Source organism: Oncorhynchus mykiss, chromosome 23 (genome assembly GCF_013265735.2).
Source record: "Oncorhynchus mykiss isolate Arlee chromosome 23, USDA_OmykA_1.1, whole genome shotgun sequence".
In the NCBI taxonomy this organism is placed as follows: domain Eukaryota; kingdom Metazoa; phylum Chordata; class Actinopteri; order Salmoniformes; family Salmonidae; genus Oncorhynchus; species Oncorhynchus mykiss.
This window is the reverse complement of record NC_048587.1, coordinates 34,366,392-34,391,525: the sequence shown is the minus strand read 5'-3', so window position 1 is coordinate 34,391,525 and position 25,134 is coordinate 34,366,392. Positions and strand designations below refer to the sequence as shown.

The following is a 25,134-nucleotide window of genomic DNA, read 5'->3' as shown; positions in this document are numbered from 1 at the left end:
CCGCAATTGCATAGCCTAGAGAAATGTTGTGCTCATGGGCTCTCATGAAGTGTTTGATTAGATTTTTGAATACATTTGTATTGATGTCAGAATGATTAGAGGGACAATAAAGTGCTGAGTACCAGGCAGTTAGCAAGTTTGGTAGGCTACTAATGACCAGCAGCATCAGAGCTCTGAGAATCTTTGAAATTGTTGCATTTATTTTTGTTCATTATACGGGTCATTCTTGGGCTCTGGAAATATTTCAGTCCCTCTCTTTTTTTTTCTACTTTATTTCAAGTATTGGGTTACCAAAATAAAATGTTAAAAGATTTTGTATATGAATTGAAATATCCAGTAAATTGAATTGAAATAAATCTAGCATTAATTTTAACTATTATTATTCAAAATCGTATTTTTCAACTGACACTGTGAATTGTGCCATGTCCCCCAGGCGTTTCACAAAATGTGTACTTGGGAAATTAATATTAAAATGTGCACATAATTAATAACTTTTGCCATTAATGCAAACATATATTTGTGTTATTTTGTTGAGGAAGAATTTTTATCAAATAAATGCATGATTATTGATTAAAATCACCCAATTTAGCTCTGTCCCTCAGCCTACACTCAACCCCGTCATGCCAACCAATAAAAATGGTCATTCCATTCTTATGTGCCATCATTAACAGGAAGTGACATCATTCAACATTTTCAACTGTATGGTACAGAAACAGGCAAGTAATCACATTATTTTATATCTGTATTTTATTTTTTAAGTCAGGTGGTGATCGTCGAGCAGACCAACTCAACCCCGTTACATGAAATAAAGATGGAAAACTAATACTTAAAAAAACAAAAAATTTACAATATCAATTTCATGCACACCATGTGGTCTCCTGTCCTTCACCACATGAGGAGCAGAGGCCTTTTTGAGACAAAAAACTCAACCACGTCACGTTTCATTGTAACAGGGTTGTAAATCTGTGACAGGGTTGAGTTATTTACTTTATTTATGAATATTGCATCTAAAGAAATGAATGATTCAATATATTATACATTATATATTGTTCATTCACTTATGAAACATGCTGTAATGGGTTCCCTGTGAGCAAAAAATATATTTTAAGGCAGGTAGCCTAGTGGTAGGAGAGTTGGGCAAGGCTCTTAACTTCAGTTGTTCCTTTAAGTCGCTCTAGATCCTAAATTACTCAAGGATTATAGTGTATACATGTATATATTCTAAGAATCTTTGATTTAACGTTATCCATTGAAACATCTAGGAAATGATGGCGCCCACATCAGCAGCAGAAAGACAAAGGCAGTGTCGAGGGAAAAAAAGGAACAATAAATACCTTGAGAGCGTCAGATATGGAAAATAAATGTTGATGCAGGGAAAAAGATCAGTGATTTTAAGTGAGAGAGACCAGCGTCAGAAGTGTAAACAGTTTAGAACAGCATACAAAAGAAGCAAGGAGAGGAAAGCAGCACTGAGGAACTTGACCACTCCTCCACAAAGTCCAGATGTTGAACGAGCGATGGAGATGATGCCAAGCCCGATAAAAGCGGTGCCCTCCACTATGAGAATACACCAGGTCATCAGCCTTGCTCCTGGTGAGCTGATGTATTGTGATGTCAGCTGCCTTTGTTCAATAAAGAAGGACCTAAACTGTACATGCTTTAACACACAGCACTTCAGTTTCAGGCAGAAAGTCCTGGCTGCTCCCGAAAAGCCAGCCAATGAGAAATATCCATAACCTGTGGACGAAATCCAGTGGAGAAATGCAGGTCTTCTTGGGCAGTGGTGTGTAGTGGAATATGATGATGACCTTTATCCAGGAATCATCCTCTGCACGGATGAAATGAGTGTACAAGTGAAATGTATGCCTCGTGTAGGACCGAACAGATTTTTCTGGCCTTCCCGAGACGACATCCACTAGTATCAGTTTGATGAAGTTCTTGAGGTGATTCCACCCCCACAGCGTGTGACATCCCGCCACGTAGCGGTTGAGAGAGATGTGTGGGCAAGACTCTCAGGAAGAAAACCATGAATGAATGAATACTGTATGGTGCTCCTGAGAAGGATAGTCATGCTGACACTAGTGCTGTAGTTACAGCTGTTCTAGCCTTCTAAATGCCCTTGTAAAATGTTCCTACAGTTTGATGACATGTTGAACTTTTCTGATGAAACCTGTTGAACGTTATTAATTACCTTAATGCCTGGTGTTTATGTTTCAATATTTACTGCAGTTTAGTTAATAAAACCCAGATTATTCTAAATATATCTAATGTCCTTATTACATGGTTGCATACAATGAAATGCAATGTTTTGGGGTACATCTTGGAGGGATTTTGATGGTAAACTAACTAGTTTATATGGAAACCGACGTGTCTTGTCAACCATGTTACAGTATTCAACCCTGTCACATGACAATATTTGTTAAATTAAATGGTAAAGATGAATAAATATGAATTTCATGTTTTCTGAGCTCAGTGTGAAATGTTAAGGACAATCTCAAGAAGATTAGATTTATGTTCAAATTCTGAATTGAAAGCATTCTTTTATTTAAATGATGAGCCCACTGACACACAATCTGTCTATTTCAGGGTTTAATATAGCAAAATTCTCCGATTTTTCACACTTTATATTTATTATAATTTAATTGGTTTGGGGGACAAGTATCTTTTATAATCATATTCAGACAACTTCCATGTTGTCTGTGACAGGGTTGAAGATAAATGGTGTCCAAATCAGACAATAATAAAAGGAATTTAATGCCTGAGGTGGGACGTTTTAATATGTACTTAATGTTGTAGGGTGTTCAGAAAATGCATTTATTCTAGTAAAAAAAAGTTTAAAAGTTAAGTTAAAAAAATAATACCGCAGCCCAAGAATGACCCATATATTATAATAATCTATTCACCTAGCTAGCTAGCTAATATGTCATATTGCAAAAGCATGCTCACATCGTCAACAAACTATAACATTAGTCAAGAATAAACTAGCTAGTAGTGGCTAATGGAACTGCTTGGGAAATGTTAGCCAGCTAGCTAGTTAGCAAGGCAGCACTACAGAGAAGCCGGTGAACACAAAGCATACGTTAGCTAGCTATATGTATTTATTAGGAATGCCCATTAGCTGCTGCCAAGGCAACAGCTACTCTTCCTGGGGTCCAAACACATTAAGGCACTTACATTACATATAAAACAGTACATCATTATAACATTATTACACCACTACATATCTACAGTACAAAATGTACACTGCTCAAAAAAATAAAGGGAACACTAAAATAACACATCCTAGATCTGAATGAATGAAATATGCTTATTAAATACTTTTTTCTTTACATAGTTGAATGTGCTGACAACAAAATCACACAAAAATTATCAATGGAAATCAAATTTATCAACCCATGGAGGTCTGGATTTGGAGTCACACTCAAAATTAAAGTGGAAAACCACACTACAGGCTGATCCAAATTTGATGTAATGTCCTTAAAACAAGTAAAAATGAGGCTCAGTAGTGTGTGTGTGGCCTCCACGTGCCTGTATGACCTCCCTACAACGCCTGGGCATGCTCCTGATGAGGTGGCGGATGGTCTCCTGAGGGATCTCCTCCCAGACCTGGACTAAAGCATCCGCCAACTCCTGGACAGTCTGTGGTGCAACGTGGCGTTGGTGGATGGAGCGAGACATGATGTCCCAGATGTGCTCAATTGGATTCAGGTCTGGGGAACGGGCGGGCCAGTCCATAGCATCAACGCCTTCCTCTTGCAGGAACTGCTGACACACTCCAGCCACATGAGGTCTAGCATTGTCTTGCATTAGGAGGAACCCAGGGCCAACCACACCAGCATATGGTCTCACAAGGGGTCTGAGGATCTCATCTCGGTACCTAATGGCAGTCAGGCTACCTCTGGCGAGCACATGGAGGGCTGTGCGACCCCTCAAAGAAATGCCACCCCACACCATGACTGACCCACCGCCAAACCGTCATGCTGGAGGATGTTGCAGGCAGCAGAACGTTCTCCACGGCATCTCCAGACTCTGTCACGTCTGTCATGTGCTCAGTGTGAACCTGCTTTCATCTGTGAAGAGCACAGGGCGCCAGTGGCGAATTTGCCAATCTTGGTGTTCTCTGGCAAATGCCAAACGTCCTGTACGGTGTTGGGCTGTAAGCACAACCCCCATCTGTGGATGTCGGTCCCTCATACCACCCTCATGGAGTCTGTTTCTGATCGTTTGAGCAGACACATGCACATTTGTGGCCTGCTGGAGGTCATTTTGCAGGGCTCTGGCAGTGCTCCTCCTGCTCCCCCTTGCACAAAGGCGGAGGTAGCGGTCCTGCTGCTGGGTTGTTGCCCTCCTACGGCCTCCCCCACGTCTCCTGATGTACTGGCCTGTCTCCTGGTAGCGCCTCCATACTCTGGACACTACGCTGACAGACACAGCAAACCTTCTTGCCACAGCTCGCATTGATGTGCCATCCTGGATGAGCTGCACTACCTGAGCCACTTGTGTGGGTTGTAGACTCCGTCTCATGCTACCACTAGAGTGAAAGCACCGCCAGCATTCAAAAGTGACCAAAACATCAGCCAGGAAGCATAGGAACTGAGAAGTGGTCTGTGGTCACCCACTATAGAACCACTCCTTTATTGGGGGTGTCTTGCTAATTGCCTATAATTTCCACCTGTTGTCTATTCCATTTGCACAACAGCATGTGAAATTTATTGTCAATCAGTGTTGCTTCCTAAGTGGACAGTTTGATTTCACAGAAGTGTGATTGACTTGGAGTTACATTGTGTTGTTTAAGTGTTCCCTTAATTTTTTTGAGCAGTGTATAATCCCACCATACAACAATATTACAATGTACGTGTGTGTGTAGCGCGTGTGTGCTAGCGTTTGTGTGTGTATGCCGGTTGTCTGTACTCTTCACAGTCCCCGCGGTTCCATAAGGTATATTTTTACCTGTGTTTTAAAAATCTGATTCTACTGTTGCATCAGTTACCTGATGTGGAGTATAGTTCCATGTAATCATGTCTCTATGTAGTACTGTGCACCTCCCATGGTCCAGTCTGTTCTGGACTTGGGGATTGTGAAGATGTCTTGTGGGGTATGGATGGGTGTCCGAGCTGTGTTCTAATAGTTCTAGCTGTGTTCTAGTAGTTTAAACAGTACATTCAGCTTGTCAACACTACTTACAAAAACAAGTAGTGATGAACTCAAACTCTCTTCCATGTTGAGCCATGAGTGATTCACATGCATATCATTGTTAGCTCCCCGTGTACTTTTAAGGGCCAGCTGTGCTGCCCTGTTCTGAGCCACCTGCAATTTTCCCAAGTTCCTCTTTGTGGCACCTGACCACATGACTGAACAGTAGCCCAGGTGAGACAAAACTAGGGCCTGTAGGACCTGCCTTGTTGATAGTGTGGTTAAGAAGGCAGAGCAGAGCTTTGTTTTTGATAAACTTCTCTCCATTTTACCTACTGTTGTATCAATATGTTTTGACCAAGACAGTTTACAATCCATAGTTACTCGAAGCAGTTTAGTCACCTCAACCTGTTCAATTTCCACATGATTCATTAGGCATTATTTGTCAGGCATCTCCAGCTAGCTAGTTAGCCAGCAGGTACATGCCACCAAAGAACATAGCTAGTTAGCTAGTCATGGTTGTTATCGCTAACTTGCTTATCTAGCTAGTTAGCAATTAAAACGACTCCATAACGAACATTAACGAAGTTAGCTAGCTAACATTAGCTAGATAGCAACAAGTTTAACCCCTAAACTCCTACTTGCTTCACTCAAAGTAGCTGGCTACAGTAGCTTGCCTGATTAAAATATATTTATTAATCCCTGGTACTTCATTCAGCTGACTAATGCTAGCTAGTAAATAATTGAAATGCACAGCAGACAATTGATGTTCACACACTACACAAACATCTACCTACTGTGTACTAGTTAGACGCTATAACGTCTCCTCTTTCCAAGGGTCGTCTCTAGTTACCTCAGCCACAAATGGCTAAACCCGCATATTTAAAAAATGTATCTTCAGAAAATATTACTTTAAACCTAACCTTAACCCTAGCTGTAACTACACTGCTATAACCTTATGCCTAACCCTAACCTTACATTAAGACCAAAAAGCGAATTTGTGTTCATAAATACCGCATTTTGACTTTGTGACTGTGTTAACTGACAACCCTTTCCAAGTGCGAGTGTCACGTAGTTTACACACCCGAAAAAGTCTGATTTATGTTAATGCATAATAATCGGGAGTGTACAATCCCAGAAATCCTTGTTAATGCATAATCGGAAGTGTACCATCCCGGAAATACGTGTGTCAGTACGTGATCAGGAGTGTGCAGCGATCTGTGCACATATTTGAGAAATTGCCGCACACCTCCCGCAAACTCCCATTTTCACTGATGGTGTACAGTTTGGAAAATACCCGGAAACCAAGCTGCATAGTCTAGCCTACTATGCTCCCTGTGACTCTAGGGTAAACAAAATGGTAACGTTGTGTATTTTATAGCCCATTTGTTTGTGAGAAAATGTGAATGGGATCCAATTTGGTTTATATTCAAACTTTGGCTGTCTAGGCTCCCTAGACCTTTTAATTCCAAAATGATTCACTGGAATTAAACAATAAATACTAGCTGACAGACTGAGTAAATGTTTTACAAGGCCTACATTTGCTTAGGCCAGGACTATATGATGCAAACCTGCATAATGGAAGCTCAGCCCTGTCAGTTTTGTCTAATCATGTTGCTTTCTGTGTCTGTGTATAGGAAACCCCCCACAAGTACAAGGTTCCTGCAGTTTGACTGGGTTTTCATCCTCCCCAAGCCAGGAGTTTTTCCAGTAGTTATTTTTGAACAATTTGACATTATTAAAAATACTATAGTCCCAACATAGCCCATAATAAACATTTTTTACATCAAATGAACCTCATCAAACCGTATAAGGTCCAGAGTTTTACCTGGTTAGGTTACCTGATCAGGAAAACCTTCAGCCGGCAGATTCCTTTTTTAACCACACCGCTCTGGGACCTGTGATTCCACCTCTGTCCCAGTGGGTCTTTACTCACACAGCTGCTTTTGCCTGGTTAGACTTTCACCTGGACTAGCTGCCGACCTGAATGTTTGGTTGGCTGAACCTGAAGTAATTCATATAAATTTTGCTAATGAATGAACTACCGGTGAGCAGATGGCTTGCTGTTTGAAACAAAGCATGTTCTCGTGGACCGACTCGAGCGCACTGACTTGGCCGTCTGTTTTCAGATATAAAAAATATGGAGGGAGCTCAGATCTAATGTGCGCATCCTCAGCAAACAACATGACGACACATCACCAAAAATAACATATGCTCTGTGTAGATCACAACGTTCTCGATATTCTCTCTCCGTCCATTGAATATGAAACCACATTGATCTGATCGTACTAACCAGGTCAGTTCTGCTTTTGAGAGTTCATTGGGCCAAGGATGGATGGGAAGATAGAAAGAAATTAAATCACAGCAAGTCATTCATTGTATCAGTCCCAGCACCTTGTTGCCGCTGTGTTTAAAAATCTGCGATTGTCGTCGTTTCTGGGCGGTTTCTGGGCATTCAAATCAAATGTATTTATATAGCCCTTCGTACATCGGCTGATATCTCAAAGTGCTGTACAGAAACCCAGCCTAAAACCCCAAACAGCAAGCAATGCAGGTGTTGAAGCACGTTGGCTAGTTGGAAAAACTCCCTAGAAAGGCCAAAACCTAGGAAGAAACCTATAGAGGAACCAGGCTATGAGGGGTGGCCAGTTCAAATGTTCATAAATTACCAGCATGGTCAAATAATAATAATCACAGTAGTTGTCGAGGGTGCAACAAGTCAGCACCTCAGGAGTAAATGTCAGTTGGCTTTTCATAGCCGATCATTAAAAGTATCTCTACCACTCCTGCTGTCTCTAGAGTGTTGAAAACAGCAGGTCTGGGACAGGTAGAACGTCCGTTGAACAGGTCAGGATTCCATAGCCGCAGGCAGAACAGTTGAAACTGGAGCAGCAGCACGGCCAGGTGGACTGGGGACAGCAAGGAGTCATCATGCCAGGTAGTCCTGAGGCATGGTCCTAGGGCTCAGGTCCTCCTCCGAGAGAGAGAATTAGAGAGAGCATACTTAAATTCACACAGGACACCGGATAAGACAGGATAAGTACTCCAGACCCTAGCCCCCCGACACATAAACTACTGCAGCATAAATACTGGAGGCTGAGACAGGAGGGGTCAGGAGACACTGTGGCCCCATCCGATGATACCCCCGGACAGGGCCAAACAGGAAGGATATAACCCCACCCACTTTGCCAAAGCACAGCCCCCACACCACTAGAGGGTTATCAGCATTGGCCTTCAGGTCCTTGATCTGAACAGGTCAGACAGCATGCAGCCAATTAGGTGTCTTCTTCGTTCATTTTCCCCCTCCCTTTGTGGTGTTTACATTTAGTGGCCAGGTCTGGTCTTCTGAGGATGGTAATAGGGCCTGTTTTCACCTGTCTATGTCTGGTCAGACTCCTAAAGGACTCACAGAGACAGAGATGGAGGGAGAGTGAAAGAAAGATAAAGCGATGTCGGGAAAGAGATGGAGTGAGAAAGAGAGCTAGATGTAAGCTAGATGTCTGTCATTATGAGAAAAGCTCATTAAGGGCAGCTGAGGCTGATATGGGCCTTAGGCCAAGCTCTCTGACTGGTTGTAAGATGAGGCTGTTGTTGTTGGTTAGTGAGGCGATCAGAAGATCAGACTGGGTCAGTCACAGGAGAACTGATATACCTCCAATGTTTTTAGTTAATATAGGAAGTCTTGTTCAGTCAAAGAGGAGGTCATGACCTAGAGAAATCATGTTTGTGGTAATAAGTCACTTTTTATTTTGGTCCCCAAAGAAGTCTCTTGGCTTTTGTTGGATTATGGCTTTGTGTTGATCTGAATAGCCATTCTTTCTCATAATTTAAGCCGAATAGACTTCCAGTTAGGGTTGGGCGGTACCCAGATTTCCATACTTTCATACCGTGCCAGTGCCATCCCGGGATACAAAGTATTACCGTCAGTGCACACAAGGAGCGCACATAATTTTTTTCCAACGTAAAAAATGACCCAAAAACGTTGTAATAACATGCTAACCAGTACTAAGAAATCCCCATAGCGGATTCTTGGTAGATGCTAATGAGCGCATGCAAACATTTACTCCCAAGACAGACAACCCAGCTAATAAATGTATGCAAATATCTCAAAACACAGTTCGCAGCATGCACAAAACAAATGTTAGACAGCAGGGATCGTAACGTAGGAAGGGATTGTCTCTTCAGCTGTTACCAAGAAACTTGATCTTGCAAGCTAACGTTAGCCACTTAGCTAACATTAGCAAGTTATCAAAACACAGCTGGAGAGAATTTATTTGCCACAGTTAGATAACTTAATTGTTATAAGATATATAGCTGGCAAACATTACTAGGGCATTTTAAGTGTAACTTGATTACCTCAGTCACTTAAGTTGTGCTGCAGGAGTGACTGACCTCACGAAGCTCCCGTTTTGCTCGTTTTGCTTCTTTGTAAACAAACTCAAGCGTGTGGCTCAAACAGCTGTTTTAGGAAACTAGCACCGGTAAACTTCATAATGAGAAATTATGAAAGCGATCTGCTTTATCTATTACCTAGTGCACAAGTTGACTGCAGATATTTATTTAAAAAGTACAAATATTAAAAAGTATTAAAGTTTTTGTTTCTTATCACGGTCAGCTATAGTTTAGGCTAACTGAAGTCTGTAAATCATGGGATGTTAGCATTCTAGCTAGCTATCAAATGGCTGCCATTACCTTGCGCTACGGAGCTAATGAGTGTAAATCTGTGGGTTGTCCCATAGACAGGCTGCTCACCGACTAATGCTAAGAGTTTTTGGCTAGCTCTCCAAAAGCCTGTTCCCTACAATCTGCTCCATAGCTGGCTCTCATACTGGGACAGCGGTCTGCATCTAGGTCGCAATATCTAATTTGTCATTCATGCAGTTGCAAAGTGTGTGTGTGTGGGGAAGCGGGCACCAAGCTTATCTCTTAGAGTTTCACACACTCTTTGCCCGAGGTATGTGAGGAAGTGCCCCATCATGAAAAACAGAGAAGAGGGATGTTTTTCTCTCTTTTAAGGCTTTCCATCTGCATCAAAGGCACTGCTAGGCTGGGCTGCAGGCTCTGACGTTAATCACAGATACTGTAATACTCCTTAATCACAGATTAATTTAAAGTGTGGCCACTGGCCACTGTCATTAGCGGACCCAAACACTGCTAGTAGTTGTAGTAGTATTATTATGATTTTTATTGGTAGTGGTATTAACACTTATAGTAGCACCAATTATGGTAGTTGTTGTATATATATTTTGTAACATGTTTAAAGATGTGACAGTGTAGTTCACCACTAGAATATAAGCATACAGCACTTCAATTTCATAGTGGCGTCGTTGGCTACAGGTTTTCTGTATAAATGCAATGTAAAATCCTCACACTGTACTGATGTACTGCTGTGCGGTAGGGTGTGCAGGCTATATCTATAATGGTAAGATCATGTTAAGCCGTGCACGTTAATGTGCTTAAAGGTTTTTGAGACGGCGAGACCGAGAGAGAAGGTGTGTGTGTGTGCATGCTGCTATGGGAGATATGAGTGGAGCTGGAGGCTCAGTGGTTAGCACATCTAGACAGCCTGTGTGCTAAGAGACATACATATTACCTTGTGATTCATTGGTGAAGTAACCAGTGCCGACACAAACCTACCCTCAGATGAAATGGGAATCAATCCTCGTTCTAACACCCACATACACACACACACACGCACACACACAAAGGCATGCACACACAAACAGGCACGCACTCACACACACCCTGTGTTTTATAGCAATAAGAGATGATTAAGACTTCAAGGTGACTCAATGCATATACAGTAGGCTCTGAAGCTAAACCAGCCAGAGCACACAATGACAAGAACATGTTGTTGTAAGGAACAGTGGAGACAAAGGGAGGACAGCGTTATTCCAAAAAACATTGTAGAAAAGGCAAGAAAGTGTTATTCCAAAGAATATTGGAAATATGGTGTTAGCATGAGCATTATTCCAAAGATTGTTGAGGATACTGTTTGGTGAAGATGATAATATTTTTCTATAAGGAGACCATTGCGATGTCATTTTCAAAGCAATATGATAGTTTCTGCTTTTATAATTTCAAGGGTACAACAGTTTCATATGTTCTTCAATTACAATGAACAATTCATAATGTCAGCCATGTAGGCTACATACAAAATGGTGGAAGTAAAGAGCCTCAGGTAATTGTGTCTCTGATGGCTGGGGCAGAGTGAAGGCTGTCACTCATGCATGCTCTTTTCTTCTCATTCCACCTACTTTCTGATTGGTTAAGAGGAAGCTCCCTCTGGCTATGACTCTTACTGGAGCTGCTCTCCATAAGAGAATACTGTACACATTTGACACAAGGAATATGAAATAGGCAAAAATAAACAATCAATATTGCAAATAAATGTATACGTGTATATATTTATCAAACAAGGTGTACTATATTCCCCCTGCCTATAAAATAAAGAAAAAACACCCCAAAAAATACATTTAGTTATTTCAGTCTAGAATCTAGATTGTTATTTGAATGTGTCATTTGAAACGATGCATATCATACCAGCAGCATTAGGTTTGAGAACCTGGTAGAGTTTTTATAATAAATGGCCATTTGCAAGTGGCCCTTTTCAAGCTTGACTTCATTTGCATAGATGAAACACAGGGGAGCCAATGATTCCCCTGGAAAGTTAGTCCTCGTGTATCACCATAGAAACAAGCCGTGTTCAGAGTCAGGAAATAGATTCAACACGCGTCAAGTTGAAAATGTAATGGCCTGATTATCTTATGTGAGTGTATTTGCATGCATGCGTTACCCTGTGTGTGTGTGTGTCTGGGTCTAATGACTTTGAAACATCCTTACTTACTTTTTAAGTGGGAGAGTTATTCCTTGAACGTTCCAGGTTCTCATCGATAGCCCAGTAATGAGGATTTGGTGTTTTAGCTGGCCCCGTGGTTTGTGTTTTCTAACGATCTCCCTTGTGTCCTGTTGCCAAGATGATTAAGGGGGCCAATTGGCACAGCTTGATGCTGAAATAAGAAGTGGCTGGAAGCGGCTCAGGAGAGGTTCCGACGGATGCAGAGTGATTGACAGCCGAGGGACTTCACCTTGTTGTTTGTGTGTGTGTGTGTGTGTGTGTGTCAGGGCTGCGGGGGTGTAAGGGTGATATTCCTGGCATCCTCTAATGTCACAGAGACACAGGGGGTTGCTTGGTTAGTTGTCCCTAGATGGCCTGGATTGTGTTCAGTAGGCACCAAACTGGAGACAACATTTTCAAATAGAGTAAAACATGAGGTACTACCTTTAGTTTTCTGATGCAAAATGTTTTGCTACATTGTGCCCTACCTATCATGACCCTGATCTACCTTCTATGGTTCCTCCACCACAGGGCTAGTGGGTGTGTTCAGCAACAGATACAGCAGCGAATGTCAGCTTGTCTAATTCCCGTGCTATAGTAACCCCTTGGGCTTTGGATATGAACGTACTTATTCAGAAATGCTCAGAGAAAAATTAGCAACTCTGGGATAGAGTACCTCTCAACAGTAACAATATCCTATACGTGTCTCTTCTTGGCATTTATTCTAAGAAGTTGGCATGTCTGTCAGCTCGTCCTGCTTTCTGACGTTGGGAATGGATGTCACCTATTTAGTTTGGTGTGCTCAAATCTAAGACTAATCCTCTTTAGACCGGAGGCCCTCAAAATAGGCCTGTGTTATAAGGGGAGAGTTAATGTGGCGCTGGAAACCTCTGTGTGCCGTTGATAGCTTTGTCACACCTTGATGAGAACATTTAATGACCAAGAGTAACCCTATGATGTAACACTGGTGGCAAGAGGTGGAGTCCGTCCCTCCTTGCCTGCCTTCCTTCCTTCCTCCCTCTCTGTCTGTCTTTCCTTCTGGTTCTCATTACCTTTTTTTTTCTTATTTTACCAGGTAAATAGACTAAACACATTCTCCTTTACAGCAACTGGGGAATAGTTAGATGTGAGTGTACATGTGCACATATGCACATTCATGCATACGTGCTTGTTTGTGAATGTATTTGTCACAGAATTCTAATATAAATATTCCAATGTCCCAGATGTATGTGTCAGACAACAAGGCTAGATTAGGATCCATACCGACAGTACTGTACCTGTGTAATCCCTAAATCAAACACATGGCATAATGGCACCCATCCTAATCCCTTCAATCGTTATCCTCCAACGTGCTCTGGGCCTATATAACTGTTGAAGTTATTCATTGAAAAATAATGTAACATCATACAATAACATAGCTAGGTATAGTAGGGAGGGTCATTTAAAGTGAGAACCTTAGAACCAAACCAATTCACAATGCCATATCGTAACTAGCTACAGGGTTCCCAATAAATTCTAGTACTGGATAGTTAGTCCTGCAGTTGCAATACTTCATAATAGGATGGCCCTGTATGTAGCTATAAATCAAGCATTTCATTGTAGATGCTAGACATGCAGTTAATAGCAACCTATTTATATTTAGATAAGGAATGACACCCACTTCAGCAACATTTGGCTCCAAGGGCCTTTTAAGTTAATATGTAGATTTTATTAACCCCCTAGTGTTGTCATGGTACCACAGGCCTGACCTAGAGATTGGAATAACTGCTGTTCTGAGACACATGGCAATCTGGGAATTAGCTAGTGTCCCCGCTGTGTGTGGGGGTGCGTGTGTGCGTGCACACGGATCTGTGTGCGCAGACTGAGTGTGTGTGTCTGTGCGTGCTACTCTAAGTTCCTGTGTTTTAACTAGTCTCTGAAGAGAGAAGGTCTGACCATCCTGACCTAGTGTAGGCCATGTTACCCAGGGACATTAGGTAACAGTACCGGCTTTAAAATAGCAAACGGGGGAACAGAGTGTGTTATGAGATTCACTAGTTTTTCGCCTTGTCCCTCCCTGGGTGAGGCTATATATAGCACCTCACACTGGAATAGAGTTTTCCCCAGCGATGTGGACCAAAGCCACAAGAACAGCTGCGCTAAAGCCAAGTCCCTAGATCAGCTCAGTCTCTTTCTACCTCTCTCTGCCGGTGTCTTTTACGGTGTCTCTCTCTCTGTCTTCTCTCTTTAAAAAAATAAAATAAAAATGTTTGTGTTTTACCCCCTTTTTCGACCCCATTTCGTGAAATCCAATTACGATCTTGTCTCATCGCTGCAACTTCCCAACGCACTCGGGAGAGACAAAGGTCGAGTCATGCGTCCTCCGAAACATGACCCGCCTATCCGCGCTTCTTAACACCCACCCGCTTAACCCGGAAGCCAGCTGCACCAATGTGTCAGAGGAAACACCGTTCAACTGACCACCGAAGTCAGCCTGCAGGTGCTGGCTAGAGTGAGATGAGTCAAGTAAAGCCCCCCCGGCCAAACCCTCCCCTAACCCAGACGACGCTGGGCCAAACCCTCCCCTAACCCGGACGACGCTGGGCCAAACCCTCCCCTAACCCAGACGACGCTGGGCCAAACCCTCCCCTAACCCAGACGACGCTGGGCCAATTGTGAGCTGCCTTTAGGGACTCCCGGTCACGGCCGGTTGTGACACAGCCTTGGATCGAAACCGGGGTCTGTAGTGAAGCCTCAAGCACTGCGATGTATCTATCTAAACTTCTTTGCGTCGGTCTCTATTTCTCCGTCTGTCTCGTTGTGTGCCTCTCTGTAACATCCATTATAACCAGGTCTCCCCTAATGTTAATTGGTCCAGCAGTCAAGCCAACTGAGCTCCTTGTACTACTGTAGCAGATTTTACTGAGCTTTGTGTTTTTTTTCATTAATTGGATAATGGAGTGTAACACAGAATATATTTGCGGATTGGTTGCTAAAGTGGTAGCCACTGACCGTAGCAATCAATGGCATGTGGGACAATATATTTATTTAATTTAAAGGAAAACGATGACAATGAAAATACATTTTGGAAATTGAATATCACATCAGTCATAATACATTATACTGGCAGAATTAAGTAGCTCTGTAGGACTAACTGCAGAGAGAAACATGGGTGTGGCTTCTGCTTGTATCAGTCCTCTACAATACTGGTGGATACAGACTGAGTGTACAAAACATTAAGGACACCTTCCCTTTTGCCCTAAGAACAGCCTCAATTCTTCAGGTCATGGGCTCTACAAGGTGTGGAAAGCGTTTCACAGGGATTCTGGCCCATGTTGACTTCAATGCTTCCCACAGTTGTCTCAAGTTGGCTGGATGTCCTTTGGGTAGTGGACCATTCTTGATGCACACGAGAAACTGTTGAGCTTGAAAAACCCAGCAGCGTTGCAGTTCATGACCAGTGCGCCTGGCATTTTTTCTTGCCCATTCACCCTCTGAATGGCACAAATACAGAATCCATGTCTCAATTGTCTCAAGGCTTAAAAATCCTTCTTTAACCTGTCTCATCCCCTTCATCTACACTGATTCGAAGTGGATTTAACAAGTGACACACTCCCAGACACACACCTACACCGCTGTCCACTCCGAGATGGATCTTTATATAGCTGTGATAACCTTCACCATAAGGTCTGCTCAGTCCTCTTCCCAAGGCAGCCATATTTCTCACCTTAGCCAATTAATAAGTCATTCACTGTTTCTCTCTTCACTGCTGTTATTGATTGCAGCGCCCTGATGATAGTATTACAGGCATGGGTCATTTTAATGTTTTGTATAGTTAGTGTATATTCAGTTATGAATCTATATGTGTGGATGTGTGGCAGGAGAGTTGAGGACAGTCTATATATGGCCTTATTGCTTACATAGATAAACTGTGTCAACTACAGAGGCCAACCTCTTGGCCCGTGAAAAGGAACATATTTGCACTCCTGCTGTTCTCTGATTCGTTCTCGCTCTTGCTCTCTCACTCTCTCTCTCCTTCCTCCGTTCTCTCATTCGCTCACTCTCCTCTATTACCTTCTCCATCAAACACTTTCTCTATCTCTCTTTTTCCCTACCTTTCTCCATCTCTCTCCCTTTCTCTCTCAATCTTCCCCCTCTCTCCATCTCTCTCTCTTTCAGTTTGACATCACAGGTGTGTGTATATATAGCAGATGGATTCTCTCTTGGCAGGAGTCTTTCTCTGTCCCTGTAGTGAGCTAGGCCCAGCGCCGGCCAGCCGCTCAAATGAAGTAGAAACACTTTGTTGTTTACATTGTCCTCTCCGATCTGTCTAGACATCAGTTTTGACTTATATCCATTATTCATGGTTTCTCCACTAGCGCACACACACACACACACGTACGTATACTGTGTGTGAGTGGTTATTAGTGTGCCTGTCCTCCTCCAGTCATCTCAGTTAGATTTATTCCTCAGCCCCTGCCAAGCACATGTTACCACGGCTACATGCCTGGAGAGCTTTGAAGCAGGTGGCCATCCAACCAGAGCGAAACATTAGCCGTGCCCGCGAATAGTGAACACACATACAGATATAGTGAGCGCCACAAATGCATACCCCTCCGTATTTGCACCATGTGAAAGGGATGAAGCATTCTGGGTATTTGGCAAGGGAGGACTGAAGAGGGCAGGAGAGGGGTGAGGTTACAGCTCTGGTAAGATGTGAAGATCTTATATTGCCTTCTAGCACCCAATAGTGCTTTTTAACACTTGATATTGGCGCTCTTGACAAACCATGGCTCCTTATAACAATGGTTGTATAAATATGAGGTATTAATTCATTTATAATGCATTACACACCATCCATACATTATTATCCAGCTAAGCATTCATAACAGCACATGACTCCTGTATGGAAGCATGGATGTTTGCCTACGAAGCAGTCCTGAACCCATTTTCCACTGCATTCCTGGGCTGCGTCCTAAATGGGACCCTAAAAGAAGTGCACTTCTTTTGACAAGAGCCCATAGGTAACTGGTTACCATTTGTGGCACTCTCCTGTTATGTGGGGTCTATAGGCAGCAGCAGCAGATGGCCACTAGAACTGTATCTAAGGCAGACTTTTAAAAGGAGGTTATTGCCATTTGTTATGGCAGAAAATGTAATTAGGAAAATGGCAGCTGTGGCCATGTTGGATCATTTAAGGAATATAATCCAATTTGAACTGGACAATCCTCTCCAAACAGACTGTAATGGGAAAAACCGTGTGTGTGCCAGCCAGCCAGCCAGCCAGCCAGCCAGCCAGCCGGCCAGAAAGGAATACTACTGTCCCTTTGTCCCTGATAGCCTAGGAACTATATTGGGGACTCTAGTGGCTGGGTTGGTCTGCTGGATTACACTACATGACCAAAAGTATGTGGACACCTGCTCGTCGAACATCTCATTCCAAAATCATGGGCATTAATATTGAGTTGGTCCCCCCTTTGCAGCTATAACAGCCTCCACTCCTTCATGGAAGGCTTTCCACTAGATGTTGGAATATTGCTGCGCGGACTTGCTTCCGATCAGCCATGAGCATTAGTGAGGTCGGGCACTGATGTTGTGCGATTAGGCCTGGCTCGCTGTTGGCCTTCCAATTCATCCCAAAGGTGTTCGATGGGGTTGTGTTCAGGGTTCTGTGTAGGCCAGTCCAGTTCTTCCACACCAATCTCGACAAACCATTTCTGTAGGGACCTTGCTTTGTGCACGAGGGCATTGTCATGTTGAAACAGGAAAGGGCTTTCCCCAAACTGTTGCCACAAAGTTGGAAGCACAGAATTGTCTCAAATATCATTGTGTGCTGTAGCATAAAATATTTCCCTTCACTGGAACTAAGGTGCCAAGCCCGAACCATGAAAAACAGCCCCAGACCATTCCTCCTCCACTAAACTTTACAGTTGGCACTACGCATTCGGGTAAGTAGAGTTCCTGTAGGTATCTGCCAAACCCAGATTCGTCTGTTGGACTGCCAGATTGTGAAGCGTGATTCATCACTCCAGAGAATGTGTTTCCACTGCTCCAGAGTCCAATGGTGGCAAGTTTTACACCACTCACACAAGTTTTACACCACAAGCTGACGCTTGGCATTGGTGATCTTAGGCTTGTGTGCGGCTGCTCTGCCATGGAAACCCATTTCATAAAGCTCATGACGAACTGTTATTGTGCTAACGTTGCTTCCAGAGGCCCTTTGGAACTCAGTAGTGAGTGTTGCAACCGAGGACAGACAATTTGTATGCGCAACGTGCTTCAGCACTCGGTGGTCCCGTTCTGTGAGCTTGTGTGGCCTACAGTTGACCAGGGCAGCTCTAGCAGGGAAGAAATTTGATGAACGGACTTGTTGGAAAGGTGGCATCCTATGACGGTGCCACGTTGAAAGTCACTGAGCTCTTTAGGATGGCCATTCTACTGCGAATGTTTGTCTAATGATTGCATGGCTTGGTGCTTGATTTTATACACCTGTCAGCAACAGGTGTGGCTGAAATAGCCAAATCCACCAATTTGAAGGGGTGTCCACATACAGAACCAGTCAAAAGTTTGGACACAACTACTGTTTAAAGATTTGTCTTAATTTGTACTATTTTCTACTGTGTAGAATACTAGTGAAGACACAAACTATGAAATAACACATATGGAATCATGTAATAGCCAAAAAAGTGTTAAACAAATAAAAATATATTCTATAATTTAGATTATTTTAAGTAGACACCCTTTGCCTTGGTGACAGCTTTTCACACTCTTGGCATTCGCTCAACCAGTTTCATGAGGAATGCTTTTCCAACAGTCTTGAAGGAGTTCCCACAGATGCTGAGCACTTGTTGGCTGCTTTTCCTTCACTCTGCGGTCCAACTCATCCCAAGCCATCTCTGTTAGGTTGAGGTCGGGTTATTGTGGAGCCCAGGTCATCTGATGCAGCACTCCAACACTCTCCTTCTCGGTCAAATAGCCCTTTACACAGCCTGGAGGTGTGTTGGGTCTTTGTCCTATTGAAAAAGAAATGATAGTCCCACTAAGTGCAAACCAGATGGGATGGCGTATCGCTGCAGAATCCTGTGGTAGCCATGCTGGTTAAGTGTGCCTTGAATTCTAAATAAATCACTGACAGTGTCACCGGCAAAGCACCCCCACACCATAACACCACCTACTCACTGCTTCATGGTGGGAACCACATATGCGGAGATCATCCGTTCACCTACTCTGCGTCTCACAAAGACACACTGGTTGGAACCGATAATCTCAAATTTGGACCATCAGATCAAAGGACAGATTTCCACCAGTCTAATGTCCATTGCTCATGTTTCTTGGCCCAAGCAAGTCTCTTCTTATTGGTGTCCTTTAGTAGTGGTTTCTTTGCAGCAATTTGACCATGAAGGCCTGATTCACTCAGTCTCCTTTGAACAGTTGATGTTGAGATGTGTCTGTTACTTATTTGGGCTACAATCTGAGGTGCAGTTGACGCTAATGAACTTATCCTCTGCAGCAGAGGTAACCCTGGGTCTTCCTTTCCTGTGGCGGTTCGCATGAGATCAAGTTTCATCATAGCACTTGATGGTTTTTGCCGCTGCGCTTGAAGAAACTTTCAAAGTTCTTGAAATGTTCAGGATTGACTGACCTTCATGTCTTAAAGTAACGGACTGTAATTTCTCTTTGCTTATTTGAGCTATTCTTGCCGTAATATGGACTTGGTCTTTTACCAAATAGGGCTATCTTCTATATACCACCCCTACCTTGTCACAACACAACTGATTGGCTGAAATGCATTAAGAAGGAAATTAACTTTTAACAAGGCATATCTGTTAGTTGAAATGCATTCCAGGTGACTATCTCATGAAGCTGGTTGAGAGAATGCCAAGAGTGTGCAAAGTTGTCATCAAGGCAAAGGGTGGCTACTTTGATGAATCTCAAATATAAAATATATTTTGATTTGTTTAACACTTTTTTTGTAACCACATGATTATTTCATAGTTTTGAAGTCTTCACTATTATTCTACAATGTAGAAAATAGTAAAAAAAAACTTGAATGAGTAGGTGTGTATCCTTTTTTTATGCGTACTGTCCATTTGTGTATATATAGTGTTTCTTCTCTTGCTTCATAGTTCTTGGAATGAGATGGATTAGTATGTCTAGGGCACTGAGTTTTCCATGATCATGGCCTGGCAAGGAAAAACTCAGGGCTGTGACTCTGTGGCGTCATACACAAACAAACCAAGGGGAAAGAAAACAATACATGTAGGTCAGTTGTATTCTGGGTATTTTCCACCTGTTCAGTATTCAGACTGTTGGAATACCTTAGGATGTCAGACACAGTATCATGTCACCCAAACACACACTACTGTCCCAGTCTGCTGACGTCACATAGTCCATTAACCAGAGACTCCGTTGGTATGGTTCTGACTCGTCTGTCGGCCGGTCCAGAGCATACCCGGGTGCAAACACTATTTTAAATCGTTCCAAATACTTTATATGGACTTGATTGAGTTTGCCTGACTTAATGAACCACCTGAAAAGTTCCAAAACGTTAAACTCCAGCCATTTGACACTCGATGCAGACTTACTCAAACGCTCAAAGTATATGAAAGATTTCACATAGTGTTTGAACACAGGTCTGGTCCAGAGTGGACGAGCAGTGTCAGTGGGTCGTAATAAAAGATTAACCCCTACCCTGCCGTTAATACAACCCAGCTTCCTTGGAAGGGAGAGCGGGCCCCAGTCGAGAGCTCTGAAAGTTACTGGAGTGCCAGGGATTCTCTGTGACGCCATTCGCTGGGCTACACCCTATGGTTTAAGGGCCTAGCGGTGACACGCTGACCTTTACTCTACCTCGCCAGGCGGTATGCACTGTGTGTGTGCTTGCAATCAAACCATGCAACTTAATGGCTGAAGGGGAAACATGTCAAAGGAAGTATTATTAGAGTGAGTGGATGTCGAAGCAGCTGCGTACGTAAGTAGCACTGCAGAGTATGGCGAGTCAATGCATTACAATGCAACTGTGCTCTGCTCATTCATTCAGTCACAAGATGAAGGGTTGAGGGGCCTGCATGACAACATTAGTCGTATGCCACTATACACCCCTAGGATGAATGAACTTACAGGCAGGCCCATGTGGGCAAAAGCAACGACGACTATACACACTCACACACAAACAAACACACATTCAACATATGGCAGAGGCGTGTTTGACAACCCTGACAGTGTGCGATATGATGGAAGTGTGTGTCTTTACCTCCACTCTTATTCATCAGCAAGCCAGAGCCTCACATTGACATACTAGAGCTCTTTCTCTCCATTACACTGTCTATAGGGACTCAAGTGATTGCTACCTTGGACCTCTTACTATAATGCAGATCTTGTGTCGGTTCATATGGTCATGTATTAATTAGGTAGATTCTATGAATACTTTAGATGGCACCTTGTGGAGCTATACAGTACATGTACCCTCCAAGCCCACTCTCCTTTCAGGCACATGGTGCTAGATACTCTTGTAGAACATTGCAGATAGAAATATAACCTTTAGAGCAGCTGTCATGATTCCCTATTTCTATATGAAATAATAAACTCAGCAAAAAAATAAACATCCCTTTTTCAGGACCCTGTCTTTCAAAGATAATTCGTAAAAACCTAAAACTTCACAGCTCTTCATTATAAATGGTTTAAACACTGTTTCCCATGCTTGTTCAATGAACCATAAACAATTAATGAACATGCACCTGTGGAACGGTCATTAAGACACTAACAGCTTACAGACGGTAGGCAATTAAGGTCACAGTTATGAAAACTTAAGACACTAAAGAGGCCTTTCTACTGACTCTGAAAAACACCAAAATAAAGATGCCCAGGGTCCCTGCTCACCTGCGTGAACGTGCCTTAGGCATGCTGCAAGGAGGCATGAGGACTGCAGATGTGGCCAGGGCAATAAATTGCAATGTCCGTACTGTGAGACGCCAAAGACAGCGCTACAGGGAGACGGGACGGACAGCTGATCGTCCTCGCAGTGGCAGACCACGTGTAACAACACCTGTGGGACAGGTACAGGATGGCAGCAACAACTGCCTGAGTTACACCAGGAACGCACAATCCCTCCATCCGTGCTCAGACTGTCCGCAATAGGCTGAGAGGCTGGACTGAGGGCTTGTAGGCCTGTTGTAAGGCAGGTCCTCACCATACATCACTGGCAACAACGTCGCCTATGGGCACAAACCCACCGTTGCTGGACCAGACAGGACTGGCAAAAAGTGCTGTTCACTGACGAGTCGCGGTTTTGTCTCACATGGGGTGATGGTCAGATTTGCGACATTCAGCGCGTCTGGGACCTGTTGGATCGGAGGGTGAGGGCTAGGGCCATTCCCCCCCAGAAATGTCTGGGAACTTGCAGGTGCCTTGGTGGAAGAGGGGGGTAACATCTCACAGCAAGAACTGGTACAGTCCATGAGGAGGAGATGCACTGCAGTACTTAATGCAGCTGGTGGCCACACCAGATACTGACTGTTACTTTTGATTTGGACCCCCCTTTGTTCAGGGACACATTACATTTCTGTTTGTCACATGTCTGTGGAACTTGTTCAGTTTATGTCTCAGTTGTTGAATCTTGTTATGTTCATACAAATATTTACGTTAAATTTGCTGAAAATAAACGCAGTTGACAGTTTGAGTTTGAGTTTATTTGATTTTTACAGGGACAGTGCACATTAATCAACGTGATTTATTTTTTTGCTGAGTTTAGGTGTCTGATCAACAAAATGTTAACGCAATCTTTCTCTCTCTCTGTCTGTCTCTCTTTCTCCATCTCTCACTCCCCAATCTCTTGCTTCTCCATCTCTCTCTCGTTCTCTCCTCCATCTCTCTCTCTCTCCTCCATCTCTTTCTTTTTCCTCCACCTCTCTCTCCCCCTTTCTTCCAGGAGGCCCAGAAGGTGAATAACCCTGCTAACAGTCAGGCAGCAGATGGGACACCTAAGGGTCCTGATGAGAAGGACGAAGTGGTACCTGCCAGCGAGGTGGGGTGGATGACCTCTGTGAAGGACTGGGCCGGGGTCATGATATCAGCACAGACACTCACCGGCAGAGTCCTGGTATGTGCCCGAAGCATGTTTATGTGTGTGTGTGTGTGTGTGTGTGTGCGCGCCTGTGTGTGTAGGGGTGTGTTGGTGCTTTTATTTTGAGCTGCTCTCAATCTCAAACCCCTGAAGATATTCTACCTGTAGTTCATATTATGTCAGAATGTGTGTGATGTCAGACATAATAGACCTAGCAGAAGTATAACTGAGTTACTGAGTTATTAAATTGTCATGCCACTGGGATAGCATGTCAATTTCCTGGGATACATTCTCAGCTACGTTACGGTTAGATTGGAGGGTGTGTAGAACATGTGGTGTGTGTTTGTGACCAAAGACTGACAGGGTACACAGGGGTTGGAGGGAGGGAGCAAAGGACCCCTTGTCTGCGTCTGCTGCAGTGTAATCAGCTGATGATAAATCTGTCTGCTAGGCACGGCTGGAATAAAGCATCTGGACTCCCAGCATGAGCTGTATTTAAAACCAGACAAAGGAAACTCCTAAATTTTACAAAGGGAAGAAACTCATATTTTTTATTTGTAAAGGTAGAATGTTTTCTTTTTTGAAATATTGATACATATAACATATGATAAGCCTGATTGTAAGACATACAGGCTAATAAATGCTTATAAAAAGTACCAAATGCTTATAAAAAGGTATTGATTTAGGTTTTTCGTAGATGTTTGGTGTTTTGGGGGACTGAATAAATACGAAACTCGAAGCGTTGGCCAAAACAAACACACAAAACTATAAAACAATCAACCCTAAAAGTGTAATTGTTAATATTTGGTGAGATGTGAATTCTTCACGTCTCCTTAGAATATGTGTGGTGGGGTGTGTCCTCTCTAAAGCACCTGTCTGATATTGAGGAGAAATTAAGCAGAGGTCTGAATAGAGCAGTACTCTGCATAGAAATATCTCACCTACTGTGATATTGTCTAGGTTTCTGCACCATATGCCTGCTTACTGACGCTGTAATGATATGATGGGAATGCACTCTAAACAATTAAGTGTGTATGCAGGTGAATGAGTGTGCGTGTGCATGTTTCAAGTGTTTGCACACATCTTGACATGTACAGTGTGTGTGGGCGGTGTTGTGGGACTCTTGCCATCCACCAGGCCTTTTCTGCAGATCAAAGCTGCGAGGAGCGTCTGTGTTCACTGAGCCTGTTTCCATGTTACCATAGCAACTACAGTGTAGCCGTACTCAATCATCTGAACTGTGCAGGACATGGGTAACACACACACAGGGTGGTGTGTATACTGTGTAGATTCAGTGACATAGGGAAGATAAATAAAGTAACCGATGTATGTGCTTAGAGTCCTAGGTCTCTGTCCATGTGCTGGTCTTGATGACTTTGCTGCTAATAAAGATCAAGTGTGCTCTGGGGCTTAGCTAATTTCCAGAGGAATCTAAATACACCTATCACAGCTTCGCCCCAATGCCTTCTGTCGAGGGGGTACGTGTATGTGCAGTGTATTCAGAAAGTATTCAGACCCCTTGCATTTTTCAAAATGTTGTTATGTTACAGCCTTATTCTAAAATGGATTAAATAAAATACAAATCTCATTAACCTCTAGCACTTAGCTATCCCGGATCCAGGATCGTGAATACAGCCTCAAGCTCATTACCATAACGCAACGTTAACTATTCATGAAAATCGCAAATGAAATGAAATAAATATGCTAGCTCTCAAGCTTAGCCTTTTGTTAACAACACTGTCATCTGAGATTTTCAAAATATGCTTCTCAACCATAGGAAAACAATCATTTGTGTAACAGTAGCTAGCTAGCGTAGCATTTAGCGTTAGCATTAGCGTTAGCATTCAGCAGGCAACATTTTCACAAAAACCAGAAAAGCATTCAAATAAAATAATTTACCTTTGAAGAACTTCACATGTTTTCAATGAGGAGACTCTGTTAGATAGCAAATGTTCAGTTTTTCCTGAAAGATTATTTGTTTAGGAGAAATCGCTCCGTTTGGTGCGTCACGTTTGGCTACCAAAAACAAACGAAAATCCAGTCATCAAAACGCCGAACTTTTTTCCAAATTAACTCCATAATATCGACTGAAACATGGCAAACGTTGTTTAGAACCAATCCT

At 43.0% G+C, this 25,134-nt stretch overlaps 1 protein-coding gene across 32 annotated transcripts in view; it reads left to right on the top strand.

Moving 5' to 3' along the window:
• kcnma1a (potassium large conductance calcium-activated channel, subfamily M, alpha member 1a) overlaps window positions 1-25,134 on the top strand; it is a 292,474-nt gene that overhangs the window by 78,004 nt on the left and 189,336 nt on the right. For all 32 annotated transcript variants that reach the window (XM_036960270.1, XM_036960275.1, XM_036960268.1 and 29 more), the window contains exon 2: window positions 22,878-23,048. In XM_036960270.1, the coding sequence (XP_036816165.1) occupies window positions 22,878-23,048 (171 nt within the window). The remainder of the gene's footprint in view (window positions 1-22,877; window positions 23,049-25,134) is intronic.